The 15,915-nt window shown below is 47.0% G+C and overlaps 6 protein-coding genes across 6 annotated transcripts; 2 read left to right on the top strand and 4 right to left on the bottom strand.

Annotated features, from left to right (window-relative positions):
* Positions 1 to 184: 184 nt before the first annotated feature.
* Positions 185 to 2,361, top strand: DFJ58DRAFT_105273 (uncharacterized protein). The gene is made up of 5 exons (XM_041378634.1): positions 185 to 1,400; positions 1,461 to 1,605; positions 1,659 to 2,060; positions 2,132 to 2,230; positions 2,312 to 2,361. The coding sequence occupies exons 1-4, from the start codon at positions 414 to 416 to the stop codon at positions 2,167 to 2,169; spliced, it is 1,572 nt and encodes a 523-aa protein (XP_041238648.1). The 5' UTR covers positions 185 to 413; the 3' UTR covers positions 2,170 to 2,230; positions 2,312 to 2,361.
* Positions 2,362 to 2,472: 111 nt separating this feature from the next.
* DFJ58DRAFT_733271 (CRAL TRIO domain-containing protein) lies at positions 2,473 to 3,685 on the bottom strand (the record flags this gene model as incomplete). Its single annotated transcript, XM_041386275.1, has 3 exons — positions 2,473 to 3,013; positions 3,070 to 3,422; positions 3,500 to 3,685. 3 exons carry the CDS (start codon positions 3,683 to 3,685, stop codon positions 2,473 to 2,475), a joined length of 1,080 nt encoding a protein of 359 aa, XP_041238647.1.
* A 2,816-nt stretch (positions 3,686 to 6,501) lies between these two features.
* DFJ58DRAFT_811983 (CRAL TRIO domain-containing protein) lies at positions 6,502 to 7,956 on the bottom strand. Its single transcript, XM_041391521.1, has 4 exons — positions 7,591 to 7,956; positions 7,375 to 7,515; positions 7,161 to 7,321; positions 6,502 to 7,105 (listed from the first exon to the last, which is right to left on the bottom strand). Exons 1-4 carry the CDS (start codon positions 7,783 to 7,785, stop codon positions 6,601 to 6,603), a joined length of 1,002 nt encoding a protein of 333 aa, XP_041238646.1. The 5' UTR covers positions 7,786 to 7,956; the 3' UTR covers positions 6,502 to 6,600.
* An 86-nt stretch (positions 7,957 to 8,042) lies between these two features.
* On the bottom strand, positions 8,043 to 9,420 carry DFJ58DRAFT_811980 (CRAL-TRIO domain-containing protein). The gene is made up of 4 exons (XM_041391520.1): positions 9,127 to 9,420; positions 8,918 to 9,058; positions 8,705 to 8,865; positions 8,043 to 8,651 (listed from the first exon to the last, which is right to left on the bottom strand). Exons 1-4 carry the CDS (start codon positions 9,310 to 9,312, stop codon positions 8,111 to 8,113), a joined length of 1,029 nt encoding a protein of 342 aa, XP_041238645.1. The 5' UTR covers positions 9,313 to 9,420; the 3' UTR covers positions 8,043 to 8,110.
* A 364-nt stretch (positions 9,421 to 9,784) lies between these two features.
* Positions 9,785 to 10,956, bottom strand: DFJ58DRAFT_667695 (uncharacterized protein; the record flags this gene model as incomplete). The annotated part of the gene is made up of 4 exons (XM_041382638.1): positions 9,785 to 10,069; positions 10,117 to 10,313; positions 10,363 to 10,641; positions 10,803 to 10,956. Coding segments are annotated over 4 exons (915 nt in total), but the record flags the coding sequence as incomplete, so codon positions are not given.
* A 2,606-nt stretch (positions 10,957 to 13,562) lies between these two features.
* On the top strand, positions 13,563 to 15,704 carry DFJ58DRAFT_748978 (uncharacterized protein; the record flags this gene model as incomplete). Its single annotated transcript, XM_041387621.1, has 10 exons — positions 13,563 to 13,681; positions 13,735 to 14,053; positions 14,104 to 14,180; positions 14,236 to 14,324; positions 14,374 to 14,463; positions 14,520 to 14,561; positions 14,613 to 14,887; positions 14,938 to 15,306; positions 15,361 to 15,405; positions 15,459 to 15,704. The coding sequence occupies 10 exons, from the start codon at positions 13,563 to 13,565 to the stop codon at positions 15,702 to 15,704; spliced, it is 1,671 nt and encodes a 556-aa protein (XP_041238643.1).
* Between the last annotated feature and the right edge of the window lie 211 nt (positions 15,705 to 15,915).

Raw genomic sequence — 15,915 nt, 5'->3', positions numbered from 1 at the left:
GAATGATCTCAGCGATACTGCTATCACAGCTGCCCAAGCATGTACAGGCGAGTGTTTTTTGATCGGTCCTTGATTTTGTTATCGCCGCTCACTGGTATGTATGTTACTCAGAGGCTGGTCCAGGGAGTGTCGAATCGTTCGATAGCAGACTTGCAGCAGCTCTGCGATCAAGTTGCAGATTGGTCCACATCTGAGCTATGCATACTGCAACCAGTGTTCTACATGCACCTCCACCCAGATTGCGTTCCTGCGAAGTCAACCCCAGCCACTGCCACCGATATTGAGCTTGCCCGGTGGTCATTTGTCGGGATCGTGACAATCTTCGAGTTTCTCGCACTGAGGCAAAACAATATCTCGTTTCCGCCTGGAACCGTGTCGTTCCCTGGCTTCTCTTCTTTCACGACCAGTTCATTATGTGCAGAGCCAACTATAGGCCCGTCGATAAGAAGCTTGTCATTGATCTAGTTGGCAAGATACTGCAATATGCCTTTTCCGCGAGGGACGGGAACACGCCGCTGCTCACTACCGCGCCCACCCTTTACCGCTTGATCGTAGAGTTGTGGTTGCTGGCCCTCAATATCAAGGACAAGGATGCGCTATTCAGCCTGAGCGCCCAGCATCCATTGTCTCATTCGCACTATCGTTACCTCACTACTCTTGAACTCATCTCCCCGATTTTAGCCATAGGGTGCATGCACGACGAAGCCTTTATGGCCGTCGTTCTCGAAGTGTCAGGTGACACTGGTGCTCTCGCTTCTATGGCTCTGAAGTATGTGAAGAGCGTACGATCAATGGCCCAGGACCCTGATGCAATCTCGAGACCATCAACGTCACCCGAGCTGCTTGCATCGATGCTTTCGCATTGTGTTAGATTTATCAGGGACATGAGCAAGCGCAGCGTCGCGATGCGGGAAGAATGTATTGTCCGACAATCCGTCAGAGTGATTTTTTCGGCTTCCCGTGCCATCCAGTTTCTTCTGTCTTTCGCAGGGACCATGGAGCAGATACTCAAACCGTCACTCTTCTGGAGTTTTGAGTACCTCGCTGATCTCCTTGACCATGCCGATGACACCATCTCGGTGCTACATCAAGCTCTCCGCTCACATGCATTTGAAATAGCACTGGGTACCCCGAGACCCCTGGAGGTGGATCTTAATAATATCCGCACAAGTATTCTTATGATATTGTACGATTACCTTGTCTACGACAAAATCTTGACCTATGCGTGGAAACACGTGGACTCCTGGTCTAATACTCTCGGACCGATTGCAACGCAAGACCAAACCATCCAGGGGCGCTGGTCTGCGGTCGAGACGAAGATACGATTATATGCCGGTCTCAAGTTCAGGGAGGAAAGGATAAGACGACCATCACCCGATGAAAAAGGCTGGATTCTACGAGTCAGTAATAGACTTCGTTCTGTCGTTCCTGCCGACTAGCCAACTTACCTATAAGAACAGTGTTACTGTAGTGATACCGCAGAAGATACTCAGCTTAGGCAATGCTCGGGATGCCAGGTTGTGCGGTACTGCTCAAAGCGATGTCAGCGTGATTCCTGGCACAGTCATCACAAGTGGAGCTGTAAATTTTTGAAGGCAGCTATTGGCAAGTTTTTTCGATATTCAACTGCGCGTCATTTTTCTTGACAATCTATCCAGGCTCGTCGACACCGCACTACGTGAAACGTAGTCTCTGTCTGCTATCTAGCCTAGAAGCTTACGAGGTCTTGTGCAGGTGGGGGGATATTCAGAGCCAGATCGCCGTTGCGCGGTGCAAGTATCCGCAAGATCAGGACCGACTCGTTGTCAAGATCACTATAGATGAGGAAGAATTATCAGTTCTACCTCTTCGACACTACCTCTTTCTGTTCAATGGTCTCTCTGAAAATGAGGTCGTGGACCGCTTATCGTCATGGCCAGATCCAAGGGGCCATCTTCAACGATCGTTCTTTTGTTCGGTTATCGCGATAAACGATCGATATTCGTCACAGCAGATCTTGTTCAGTCCACGTACTGCATTAGACATGGAGACAGTGCCAACGCTCAGACGTAACCATCAATGTGCGTGAGTTCATGTTGCTTAGGTCTTGGTTGCACTTGTCCATCGATATTGATCTTCTATATTGTGTCAGATATGAGCTCGCGAGCACGCGAGTGGGAACGACCTTGAAGCGTCAATATTCAATGACTATATGTCTTCACGTTACGCAGCACTCGCATATTGCATTATTGTGCGTCATAGCGTGGATGAGACTGAAATCAGCGTGAAGTTCTTAACATGATTGATTGGTACTAACATCCTGTAATTTTAGTTGGTCTTCAATCTCGCTATGACTGTTCTCTCGGCGACAGATCCCAAACCTTGGTTTTACCAGCAAGTCTGTAAAACAGTTCGAGATGTGTGTACGGATTCGGTCTATGTTAATACGCTGGGAAAGAAAAGATTGGTAATGAATGCTAGGCTGCGGCTTCTTCACGACTGAAGCTGACCATTCTCCATCAACGCACCATCCTCATCTACATGCGCGTCGATCGTCTCGTCTCTGACAGCAACCTTAACGTCCCACTCCTTGATACCAACTTTCCCGCCCATGCCATGCCACACCACGAACATCCTAGAGCGCCTCTTCTCGCATAGCTTTACAAGCGCTTCCCAATACACGCCATGGGAATACGTAAACCGTTGCGAGCCATTCCAACCCTCCTGGATGAGCTGGTCCGGCTCAAATACTCGTAATGAGCTGTCGGCATCCCAAGCTTCCGCATCTGCAGCTGTCCTAAACAGACCGTTCTCGTTGGTGACAGGGTTGAAGACCAACTTCTGCCGGGTGTGGGGATCCATGAATGGCGTGAGTAGTGTAATAAATGCGTTCAAAAACCAGGGAAGATGTGCAATGAGCGCAAGGCCGAGGCGTTCTGGATAGTGTGTTTGAATGACGCTGAGCATTATGCGGCACAAGTTAAATGACGGGTTCCTGGTGTTGCCTGCATAATCCACTAACAACGCAAGGGTCCTAGATAGTATTGAAATAAGTTATGAAAGAAATGTGATGCGTAGAAGGGCACTTACTCGACACCTGGACCCATAAGGTCAAAAGCGTGTTCGAGCATCCAGATGATGAACTGGATTGTACGGGGTGACTCTTCAGCACTCAGCTTTGAGGGGCTCAAATGGATAGCAGGCCGACCGTGAGTATCGAAGCCGAAGAGAAACCCTTTGCCGTCTTTTGCCTTCAAATCATCCGTATTAAACGTGAACTTGAAGAGCTCGCTCCCTCGTACCTCTGGTTCAATATATTTGGCAGTGATTTTGTCGTAGATCCCGAATTCACGTCTCCACTTGAGCGTATCTTCTAGGCGCTCTATGGCCACATCTGCGTTCCAGTTGGTAGCACGTAGATATCTTAGAAGACATTCATATGACTGTTAGTCATCATAGGACAGGATAACGCGGGTCAATCAAATGCACAAAATCGAAGAGCGCGATAAGGTGCACCGACCAGCCAAAACTTTTCATCCACTGTCAGTGCAGCCTTCTCCTGGTTGACATTTGGAAGCGTATAGTCTACGGCAGCGAAGTGTTCGAGGACACGGTCATATAAAGTCTGCTTCTTCCCAGAAAGTGCTGAGGGTAGTGCAGTCTCATGCGATTGAGTTGGGACTGGGAGTGGGACGTGAATCGACATCGTAGTCGTTGGATAGAGCTCTTCTGGGATGTCCTAGTTTCACATTATATATAGGTTAGTTGTTGTAATCTTCAAGCTTCAAGCTTGAGCTCTTTCGGGGGTCTTAAACGAATAGTAAGTGGCCCGGCTTGAAGCATAAAAGTACTAGTGGCAGATCGGAGTTTTCCTAATAGCCTCCCCTAGACCTGATAAAGAAGGCTGAAGTCTCGGGGGAGTACACGTGACGTGACTGTTCAAGTTGGTGAGCTATCCAATTCAAGTTGTCCTTCTCGATCTAACTTGAGAAGTCAAAAAAAAAAAAGAAATTGCTCCATTCCTGGTTTCAAACCAAAATGGTCAGTACCTGTAGCGTTAATTCCAAGGTTTATCTGACTAGTCTTATCCATCTTGGCAGGCTATCACGGTCTATCACGGCACAATGACTCTCCCTTGGGCCTCAACGCGTTCTTTGAGATTTCCCTGTGTATGGTGAACTTGAAATGCTGGTCATTTCATGCCAGGGTGCCTCTAGATCTTTAGTTTCCATGTCCACATGTATGGATTGGTACTATTCGACGCTCGCGCTCCGCCCAATACGTTACTACACATATCCCGTCTTGCTCCTGGCACTGCTCTTTCGTGGATATTGCATACACCGTTTGTGACGTCGAAATACCATGCGATGTAACTTGTGAGTTTGTTCCTATGGTTGCTATATATCTATTTAATTGTTCGTATGCCGCCTCTCCCGCCGCGCCGCCCATGAGTTGCTGTTTATTAAATACCACCAATATATTGATCTTCCGTTTCCTTTATTTATCGCTTTACAAGAATCCTACTTGGTCATTTAGCTTCAATTGCGGGTTATCAGTCAGTGCAGATTGATGCAACTCCAACTGTAGTACGTTTTACATTTGTTTCATTACATGGCAGGAACGGTTAACATCCCCATAATGCTGATTTTGAACACGAAGGCGCTGGATAGTGGCATGTCTCGTGCGAACGTCATCGCCCTACGTCCACCAAGTTCGCCGCTCGCTCATCCATCCTCGAATAACATAACCCTACTAGTAGTTTGAAATGATCCGACTTGGTGGCCGGTCGTGGAGAGCTAGTCGGATGATGACTGTGTCTCGATCTAACCTTGGCTACGGTGTTACAGTTACCTCCGCTACTGTGATGACAGGGTGAGCGACATAGCATGAAAGAACCGCTGACATTCTTATGGTATTTCCAGCATTGACGTTCAGCCAAGAGGTAGGTTGACGCCATTTCTGGAACAGCCATCTCGACAAGAATAGGTTTACAGGTCGAACTGATCTGGGTGAGCAGAGTCCCACATCAGAAGAACGATGTGAAAATATGATCAATTTACGACTGATAAAACGCTGATCCCTGCGTGTCTAACAACTAGTAGCATCAGCATACCGAGTACGTCTTCTCACATAGTACATCGCATACAGTGCATTTGTTTCTTCTAACGGGCGACATACAGCATGTATTCCGACAATCCCAGTGGCAGATATGGTGACTATTCTCCACCAAGGTCTGCCATACCCTTCCAACCAACTGCGCTCCCATCTAGGGGTGAGTGAGATTCTTGGCCACTTATTGGTTCCATATAAGACTACCACGGCTGTGAGTTTGTTCCAACTGTGTAACCCTCCGATGCTGAACACATCTGGATTTTTCAGGCCGTGTTATGCACGTTTCACAGGATTGGATGAATGTGCCCATGAGTGTAATGCTGGGTGGTGAGCTACACAGCTGCAATGAGTACCTCGACTTGACTCGAACCATGCAAGTCGTCATGACCACTCGGTTAGTACATGCCATGCATCAGCGATCCAGAAAGGTGTTGATATATCTTGCTGTCGTATTCCTGGCTGTCAACATCGCCGACGAAGTGATGATCGCAATAACAACGAGGTATCTTTCAGGGGGCGAGCTTAATTTTGGCTGAAAGACTTCGTTGCATCGATGAGTACCAAAGGTGCTCATTCTCTTAGGCACCTATCAGCGCGAAGTTGACGTCGAGGGAGACGTCCTACTTATGTCATAATTCGGGTGCTTACTACTGGGAAGTCCTCGCACTGGGACTTGCAGTCGGGATTGCTCTAAATTATTTCATGAGCTACGACGACCATCGAAAAGAGGTATGGGTATGATCGGGGACTGTTTCATGGTGTTCATAAGAATCTACGTGGTTTACTTTGCGAGGTGAGCTCACAATGTGAACTTGGTTAATCCATTCTTCCACTGAAGTTCCGCATGTGGTTGTTGCTGTTTCTTGTTTTTACCCTCGGTTACTGTTACTTGTTATCTCCAACACTCTCAACGGTATGTCGATCTGTCACTGACCCCTGCATACGACGAAGGGATATCATTTATATGGGATATATCGTCCATAAGAACTCAGATTTATTTGGGTGTTCTTCGAATTTTGTTGGTTGTGCAGATGTTTGTACTGGGACCACCCTGATTCTTAGCGTTCGAAAATATCGAGCTAGTCTTCTGGTCAACTTTGATATGGGAACTGAAACCATTTCAATCATTTTCCAGCATCAACTAGTAGTAATGGGGTTAAGATTTTTCGGGTACTGGGTAAGGAGGGGATACGTCATTTGGGTCGGGGTTGCCAGTCACGCTGGTGTCGTGTTCACCGACAGAGGCTTCTAGCTCCCTGTCGTAAAATTAATCCTAATCAAAATGAAGAAGGATCTAACGTACAGATCTATTGGTGTAGCTTAGACGAGTTATGCCAGTTCAACACATCATACCAAGTTACTCGGGCCCCAGTCTTAAAGCGACAGCCCTGTATTCTGACCTGGCACGCGTTTACATCGTTCCGGTATAATAGCATTTTAGTGTGTCGGTGAAGAAAATGGAATACAAATAGACAATGAAACCTGACTACTGTCCAGGACTGAGGCTGGTTATTCTCTGTCATTCCCTTGTACAGTCTCGTCCCTGACAGCAACCTTAACTTCCCACTCCTTAGTGCCAACCTTCCCCCCAATGCAATGCCACGCCGCGACCATCCTAGACCGCCTCTCCTCACATAGCGTCACTAGCGCCTCCCAATAAACGGCATGAGAATAGACAAACCGCTGGGAGCCAATCCAACCCTCCTGGATAAGTTGGTCCGGCTCAAATACTCGTGATGTGCTATCGGCATCCCATGCTTCAGCGTCCTCGGTCGTCCGAAAAACACCATTCTCATTGATGACAGGATTGAAGACCAGCTTCTGTCGAGTGAATGGATCCAGGAATGGCATGAGTAGTTTAAAAAATGTGTTCAAAAGCCAGGGAAGATGAGCGATGAGCACAAGACCGAGGCGTTCTGGATAATGTGTTTGAACGATGTCCACTATTGTGCGGACCATACCAAATGATGGATTTCTGGTGTTGTCCGCATAATCTGCCAGCACCGCAAGAGTCCTAGATAACGCCGAAATAAGTTTCAAAATAATACAATGTGTAAAAAGGCACTTACTCAACACCTGGCCCCATAAGGTCAAAAGCACGTTCGACCATCCAGACAATGAACTGGATTGTACGATGTGACTCTTCGGCACTCAGCTTTGAGGGGCTCAAATGGATGGCAGGTCGACCGTGGGTATCGTAGCCGAAGATAAACCCTTTGCCGTCCTTTGCCTTTGGATCATTCGTATTTAAACGTGAACCTCAATGAACTCGCTTCCTCGCACCTCTGGTTCAAGATATTCAGCAGTGATTTTGTCGTAGATCCCGAATTCACGTCTCCACTTGAGCGTATCTTCTAAGCGCTTTATGGCCGCATTTGCGTTCCAGTTGGTAGCACGTAAATATCTCAGAAGACATTCATATGACTGTTTGGACAAGGTATCGATCGTTGGTCAACCAGATGCACGAAAGTGAAGAATGCGATAAGAAGATGCACCGACCAGCCAAAATTTTTCATCGACCGTCAGTGCAACCTTCTCCTGGTTGACATTCGGAAGCGTATAGTCTGCTGCAGAGAAGTGTTCGAGAACATGGTCATATAGAGTTTGCTCCTTCTCAGGAAGTGCTGAAGGTGGCGCAGCATCGTGCGAGTTAGTTGGGATAGGGAGTGGGACGTGAATCGACATCGCGGTCATTGGACAGAGCTGTTCTGACGTGTCATGGCTTTATATTATGTTAGCCATTGTGATCCCAAGCTTGTTCGGGAGCGTCAAGCGCCAAAGCCCAAGTTGAGAACGCTAGTGATTGGGTAAACGTTATGTGTGGATTTCCATGATGTACGTCCAGGGTGCGTGCTCGATGTTATTAACTCCTCAAGGCCTCAAAGCCGATGACAAAGATAGCTTTATCTCCCGACCCGTCACACGTGTACGTTTTCATCCGCATCGTACCATCGAGACTTATAGATTAAATTGATATTAACGTGTCAAAAAAGAACAGCGAACAAGCAATACTGCTCTCTCAGGACTGCAACTGACCATCCTCCACCAGCACATTTTCCGCATCTACTTGCACGTTCATCGTATCGTCCCTAACGGCAACTTTAACTTCCCACTCCCTAGTACCGACCTTCCCCCCAATGCGATGCCATGCCGCGATCATCCTAGACCGCCTCTCTTCACATAGCTTCACTAGCGCTTCCCAGTAAACAGCCTGGGAATATATAAACGGCTGAGAGCCATTCCAACCCTCCTGCACAAGCTGCTCCGGCTCAAATACCCGTGATGTACTATTGGCACTCCAGGCTTCAGCATCTGCAGCCGTCCGAAAAAGACCATTTTCGGTGATAACGGGGTTGAAAACCATCTTGAGCCGAGTGAGGGGATCAATGAATGGTGTTATTAGTTTATAGAATGCGTGCAACAGCCAAGGAAGATGTGCAATGAGCGCAAGACCAAGGCGTTCTGGATAGTGTGTCTGGAGAATGTTTAGCACTGTGCGAGCTGTGGCGATTGACGGGTTTTTGGCTTTATCCGCATAATCTATCATCAATGCAAGAGTCCTAGATAGTGCCGAAATAAATTTCAAAAATGCGATGGGTAGAAGGGCACCTACTCAACACCTGGTCCCATAAGATCGATAGCGCGTTCGAGCATCCAGACAGTATAATGGATTTGACGTGGTGATTCCTCAGTATTCTGCTTTGAGGGGCACATATAAAGGGCAGGTCGACCCCGAGTATCATAGCCAAAGAGGAACTCTTTGCCAGTCGTTGCCTTCGTTAATCGTATTGAACGGATGAACTTGTAAGAATTCGTGTTCTCATACCTCTGGTTCGACATGTTGAGGCGTGATCTTATCGTAAATCCCGAAATCGCGTCTCCATTTTAGCGTGTCTTCCAAGCGCTTAATGGCCTCATTCTCATCCCACTTTGTGGCACGTAGGTATCTCAGTAGACATTCATATGACTATTGGTCAAGATAACACTGGTCAACCAATTACACGAAGTTGAAGAGTGATGAGAAGGTGCACTGACCAGCCAAAACCTTTCATCCACTATTAGTGCAGCCTTCTCTTGGTTGACATTTGGAAGCGTATAATCTACGGCAGAGAAGTGTTCGAGGACAATGTCATATAAAGTCTGCTCCTTTTCCGTAAGTGCTGATAGTGGCGAAGCCTCAACTGGGTGAGTTGGGATAGGGAGTGGGATGTGAATCGACATCGCAGGCGTCGAACAGAGCTGTTTTGGGTATCCTACTAGGTATCTTTGATAGTGGTCGAATAGCTTGAACCTGGCCAGGTATATTGTTTGAGTCGTGACATAATAAATTAGTTTGTGATCGCGAGCTTTTTCGGGAGCGTCAAGTCGGGCAAGCGCCTAGATGTGGTGTGAATTACTCTACATATTTGTACTGTGTCGGGGTACTATCTCTTCAACATAACCTTTGCAAAGTTCGTATTGCATCACGCCTCTGTATCGAACTATGTATTACAGAGCGCAAATTCCGTATCGTAAAGCACGAATTCCGTATCGTAAACGCAAACTTTGCATTACTGAGTACTCATGAGTAGACCGTGGGGGTTAGTATGACAGTTGATTAGGGTATAAGCATTAGTGGGGATATGTTGGTGCACACCGTTCGCACCAGAGAACGTGGGAAGGCGTGACTTCGTGATCATCTTTTGGATAATTTTCACCATTCATTCATCTGTTTTGCCCCCTTGTTGTTTAAAGAAATTTCGTCGTCGTCGCCTATCTTCAGAGAACGGGGATGAGACTGGGATAGATCCTCCAGTACGATCGGGGTACTTTCAACACCTGTAAAAGTCGTAGCAATAGGGTCACGAACGCGCCTCCTGGGCTGTGATCCAAAAGTTATGATGGGTGTCGAAGTGGATGGTGAATCTCCTTCTGCCTTTAAATGGAAGATGGACGCGACGACGACGCTCAAGCTCGCGACGATTAGAGACATAGAAGCCTAAAGCGCAATCAGAAGCGCTCGAGGTATAAACACTAACACCGCACCTCAACTATAGCAGCCATAACCTCCTGTAGCCCTCCACCAGAGAAGATGTAATATGCATGGACGAGACTAACGACTGTGGTGATCGCTGACGCAGAGAAGACAGATAGTACCCGGACTTTCTGCCCCGTCGACAATCTGACTCTGTAGATGAGGCAAAAAGGAGCAAAGATAAGAACAAAGTCCCCTAGAACGTCGGCTAAAATACATCAGAAGACCAATGTATTTCATGAACAATGAATCCTCACTGATCATCTGCGCTATCGCAACACCTCTGCCGAGATCGCACTGCGGATGTGGTTGTGTTTTCCAGCCGGACTCGGTTTCACAAACCCACCACACTTGTGAAAAGAGTAGAGCCCATACAATGCCGAAGGTAATGACAGTAGATATGAGAACCCTCCTAAAAAAGGTTCCCGGGGCTGTGAGTCGCACAATGGTAAACAATATGGATATCCTCGATGACTTATGTGTGTGCATGTCAGTCCCGTCACTTTGCCACGTCACTGCTACTAGAGCGTCAGTATCTTACCATACAACTGCGTAAAAGAATTGGGCAATCCTGATGTGGTATTTGTAATGTCTCTCAAGTATAAGAAAAAGAGAACACACATGTAGTATAATGCTACCCTTGTGCCTTGAGGGTATCTTTCTGTGTTTCTTCAGTAAAATGTATAGACATGCACACTATGGAGACGCTTACCGTAGTCTTGCAGATACAAGCAATCGGCGATTAATAGCATGAAGTTGGATATCATGCCGAGGGCCGCCCATGCATCATCGAGCCACAGACGTTTCTGCCTCGCACGAACACACAAGCGAAAGGATGTGACAATGACGGCCACGATCGTGAGGACGATGCCTACGACTAAAAAGAGTATTAATTCCAGCGACGCAGCAAGTCAAGTAGACTCGCCTTCAATCTGAGCAAGAGTGGGACCTGAGGACGACATAATGGCACGTTGCCTGAGGAAGTAAGATGGGCGAACAGCATCATATATATAGTGCTACTCAATTCAAATACTTTAAGTTTTCAGTTGTGTTTGATCAGAGTCAATCAACTTCAATGGCAACTTACTAGGTTGATCATCGTAAATTACGGATCCTAAACCAATCCTAAACATTTCCTAATTTGTTCACCTCCGCGGCGGCTAAGCGCTAAGCGCTAAGCCTTCGCATGGGAGAAGCAAGTGCGACGCGTCGCAGAGTATTGTCATCCAATATGTTTGTAGTACTGCACGCCAAACCTTTCCATAATCAAACATGTCTCAATATTACTGAAGATACTACATAGAAAATACTTAAATCACTCAAATCTTGCCCGAAAACACAGACAGACTAATGACATGTATCATGAAAAGGTAAATTTTAGAGTCCACCCACGTATATATTAAATGTATTAAATTACGAGAGGATGACTGAGGATGACTTACAGGTAAACTGTCAGGTTGACTTTGAACACGACTTGATTGGCGTTTTTAGAATTGAGCAGGGAACCGTTGCAGTAAATGTACCGTCGTCCGATGGAAAGATAATAGGAGGAGCGCAAGAGCTCTGACTCGGACTCAGCAGCTCTCAATCAGCGGGTCGATGAGTTCTTGGAACTTCGAGCGTGTGGCTTGAGCGCGCTCAAAGACACATGCAGCGGTATATTAGAACTTACGGGGTCTATCATTGCGAGCCTAGCTATTGTCATTGCATATCAATTCTTAGATCACCGTGACAAACTTGAAGGCAGGCACTCAGTACTCAACACTGTACTCTCATCGCAGATGCGCCTGACACGATCACATAAAACCAAGTCCGGACTCCCCTGACTACCCGATTAATCACGGTATCAGTATGCAAACGCCTGTCGCAGTTGGCTCAGGGCTAGGCCTTATCGCACACGGTAGAACGAGCACCGGGTATCTGAGTAGCCATCCGACAGCCAACTGTGCTGAGCTAATAATATTGGCGCTCTTTCATTCACTTAAGTTTTGGTTGGTCAGAGGCATGCCGCTTGTGGGGATGAACACCCCAAGGTCGTACATGTATAACACGGGCAAAGACTGATATAGACCTGGGCCCGAGGGAGATTCGGACATTTAGTACTTCAATCTTGAGATGGGTCCCCCGACAAGACTGCCAAAGAAGTTGGCAGCATGGCTGGTGACAGGACCCACTGTCACTGTTCTTTAGTGTCTACAAGCCGCAGTCGTCTCAATTGCTGCTGGATGGAAGTCACAGTTTTCTTTTTGGGAGGATCAGTGTTTTACAATTGTCCATTGGGGCGATGCCAGAACAAAACATACAGGTAATTCAAACTGTGAAATGTGACGTGTTTCTACAAGTCGTGCGATGCCTGTGCATTGGTCCAGGCAGGATGGATGACCAGCTCGGGGGACTAGTTCACTCTAGAGTACATGACGCAGTCTTGCAGATACTGGGCAGGCGATCAGGAAGTGTTGGATAGTCTCTTCGCGCTGGTAGCATCGTTGGCAAATGGGATTTAGGACTTTCGTGATGGCAACAAAAGTGTTTGTTCAATGGTGCGTGTCCCGTGCGAAGTTGAAAGAGAAGGGAAGATTGTCGTCACAGTAATTCGGCTACTGATATGGAGACATGCTTTGATGGAGGCGTTTGTAGCGTGAGGGTTTTTTTTTATGATAGGTTCGCTGCATCATGTTTGAGGAAGAGTCACAGTGCCCTCCCATGTTTCTACCCAAATAATTAAGTTATGACCAATATTATTGCCAGATACGCATGAATGGAATGATGGTGGCGCACGGTTGGGCCCGGGTGAGGCCTGGACCTGATCAATATTATGTAATACACCGTAAGTTTATGTGAGCTTGCTCGCATCACCGAGATGTTAATCAAATTTAGTGAAGATGATCCTCTGAGTTTGAGTGTCGATCCAGCTTGTCTCAACATTCGTTCCAACTACTCTCAAGAGTGATACACATTGCGAAAGGGTCGCGGGCTCGGTTTGCCTGACTTCTTCCAGTCACGTGTGATTTGCAATTAATATTAGAGTAGACCTCGGATCTGGGTTTCAATCACTTATGAACTCTTCTTTTGCACACGAAGGCCTTACATGCCTCATGTATCTCAGGGTCTAATCGAGGCAGCTTAGCCTCTTCTTGTGTGCTTGAGGAGGACAGGTGGGCACATCCAAACTTAATTCAGTAAAATAATACCGTAGGGTAACTTTACAGGGAACATAGCTACAGTACTTCAGTACTGTGAAGGTAACCTTGAATTTGACAATTGGGTGAAAAAGGCAGCGTATCAACTGAAGTACTGAAGGCCCATCTATGTCCTGATTGATGAAACGCTGATGAGTTACCACGTCGAAAACGGACGGAGCGCTGGGCGCCTGTCTACCGTAGTATATATCGCAAATATATCGTCCCTCTTCCTCACGACAATTCCTGCATGAACTAATTCCAACCGCTAAGACATCATGGCAATTAAAACATTGGCCGCCGCCTTTAGAGTGCGCCATGACGACTCAGAGGACATTGCACTTCAAAACCTCAAGGATGGTAAGATAGCTATGCCACCTGCGGTGCCTGCGCCGCCGTAAGTTCTGTCCTCTTATTTTCCTTATTTTTGCTGGCTTATGCTCTCCCCAGATATCGACATGCCGCACCATCGGGACCATGGCCATGGATGGACTTCAACATAGAATTTACGACCTCTACGGAGTCCACAACTGCCATTGATCCATCCTGGCGGGGGTACCCTCAGAACCAGTTCGGGAACTGGACTCCAGACCAAGTAGGGCGTAGTCAGATGCTCGAAAAGTGTCTGGGGAATATGTCTAGCACAATTTACTGGATGGATGTGCGTGATGACGGGAGTTTTGGATGTCCAGATCTCGGGAGAAATGGTGATACCATGGTAGTGGGAATTGAACATGAGGATGTGTTTTGGGATATATTACGGGAGGAGGTGAGTCTCTCGTTTCTCGTATGCTAGTTATGGCGCAAGATGATTTGCAGCGAGCAGAAAATATCCGAGTGCGATCAATATTTGTGGATGACTTAACCTCGCCGGTCTTGCGCATGCTGGGCACAACGTATGTAGTGGTTTTTTTTTACTTATCTACTTGCTCTGAGGCTCCTCATGCTTAGATACAACATCGAACCATTCTTTTTCACGTCCTCCATAAATTGGATACCCTCACGATATCAGGAAGCACCTGTTCATAAAAAAGGAGATCGTAAGTCCAAATCTTCTATTTTGGGTCCCATGCTGATGTTGTGCGATAGACATCACTATCACCCTGCCATTTGTACGAACGCTGCGCAAAAATTCTCGATCAGCACCCACCTTTCCAACACCGCTATCGCAACCCCCGAGTAAGCGTCCCATCATCTGTCCCATCATCTGTCGTAGTCATCCTGTTCACCTTCAGCAGATAATCAGATCAACACCCAGGCTCCTTTCCCTATGAGTGGTATGTGTATCAAGATCCTTACTTATATTCGCATTCTAACGTCTTTTCTAGATGGCAGCACGCTCTTCATCGACCTTCTCGCAATTCACATGGTCCGGGACGTAAAGACAAGCACAATCATCTCCTACCATCCCGAGTCCACATGGTGCCGGACATCCGCGAAGCGCCTTCACTCGCTCATGCAGCTTGTAGGGGACAGTGTGTACTGGCAAAAAATATTCGACAGGTCAAAAGACCCGACGTTCCTCTTCCTCGCGATTTTGTGGTATCCACTATATGCATGGGATGAGTCCTTTGAGCTGCTGTACACCCATGTTAGTGAACTGGTATGTATTCCTCGTGTAGAGTGAAAGTGGTGTTACTAAAGAATATTCAGGAGTCAAAAGTATTGCAAACGAATAACACGGAGCTCACGCGCGATCTTCATGTCCTCCAAGCGCATCTCTTGCACTATCAATCACTCCTTCATAACTTCAAGGTATCAGTACAATTTATCGCGAAGACACACAATCCGGCCATGGAGTCCAGTGACGCGTTCGAGCTCAATGAATCAAAGGAACTTATGAAGACGGAGTCCGACAATCTACTCAGCGAAATTGATCGTCTAGAAAAGCGACGTGCGATTCTGACCAACCGACTGAAGAATGTGATGGACCTTGCTTTTGCGACTGTTAATCTCATCGACAGTAAGCTGACGCGAAGACTGACGGAGGCGACAGTCAGGGACTCAGCAGCCATGAAACAGGTATCCTTCTTTTCTGAAACTAAAGTGACTTATCGGACATTAACAAACTTTCAGATCTCATACCTCACAATGGTCTTCCTGCCGGCAACGTTCTTAGCGGTAAGTACGGAGGTTCTTGAGTGCGGAAGCCATCTGACTCCACATACTCTCAGTCTGTGTTTGGAATGAACGTCGAAGAGTTCAGTAGTGGAGGTTACCAGACGCTTGCCCACTACCTCGAGGTCACATTGTCGCTCACGCTCTTCACAATTTACGTCGTTATCACGCTTCAGACGCAAAGCTCATTCCACGCCCCCGATGCTCCATTCATGCAGCGTACAGTGTGGCCGGTTCTTACTCTCTGGAAGATTGTGTATATGTATAAGCCAAAGGAGAAGACGGTGAAAAACATAGTATAAAGTTCACAGCGGATTCACGATATATATACCTTTCTACAAATTGTAATGACTATAGCATTGACGCCGTTTACTGTGTGACCGTCCATGTGGCTATCCCAGTTGTACAATGTGCTCGTGCCCATTCTTGGTCCATTCCATCGATAAGCTTGCATTGCACAATTTGAGTCCGTCCTGAGTCAAGCTCGAACCTAATCTCCAAAAACACCATGGC

The sequence above is a fragment of the Suillus subalutaceus genome (assembly GCF_016647625.1).
Source record: "Suillus subalutaceus strain FC151 chromosome Unknown DFJ58scaffold_144, whole genome shotgun sequence".
NCBI lineage: Eukaryota > Fungi > Basidiomycota > Agaricomycetes > Boletales > Suillaceae > Suillus > Suillus subalutaceus.
The sequence above is the reverse complement of the archived record's forward strand: the minus strand, read 5'-3'. Positions and strand labels throughout refer to the sequence as shown.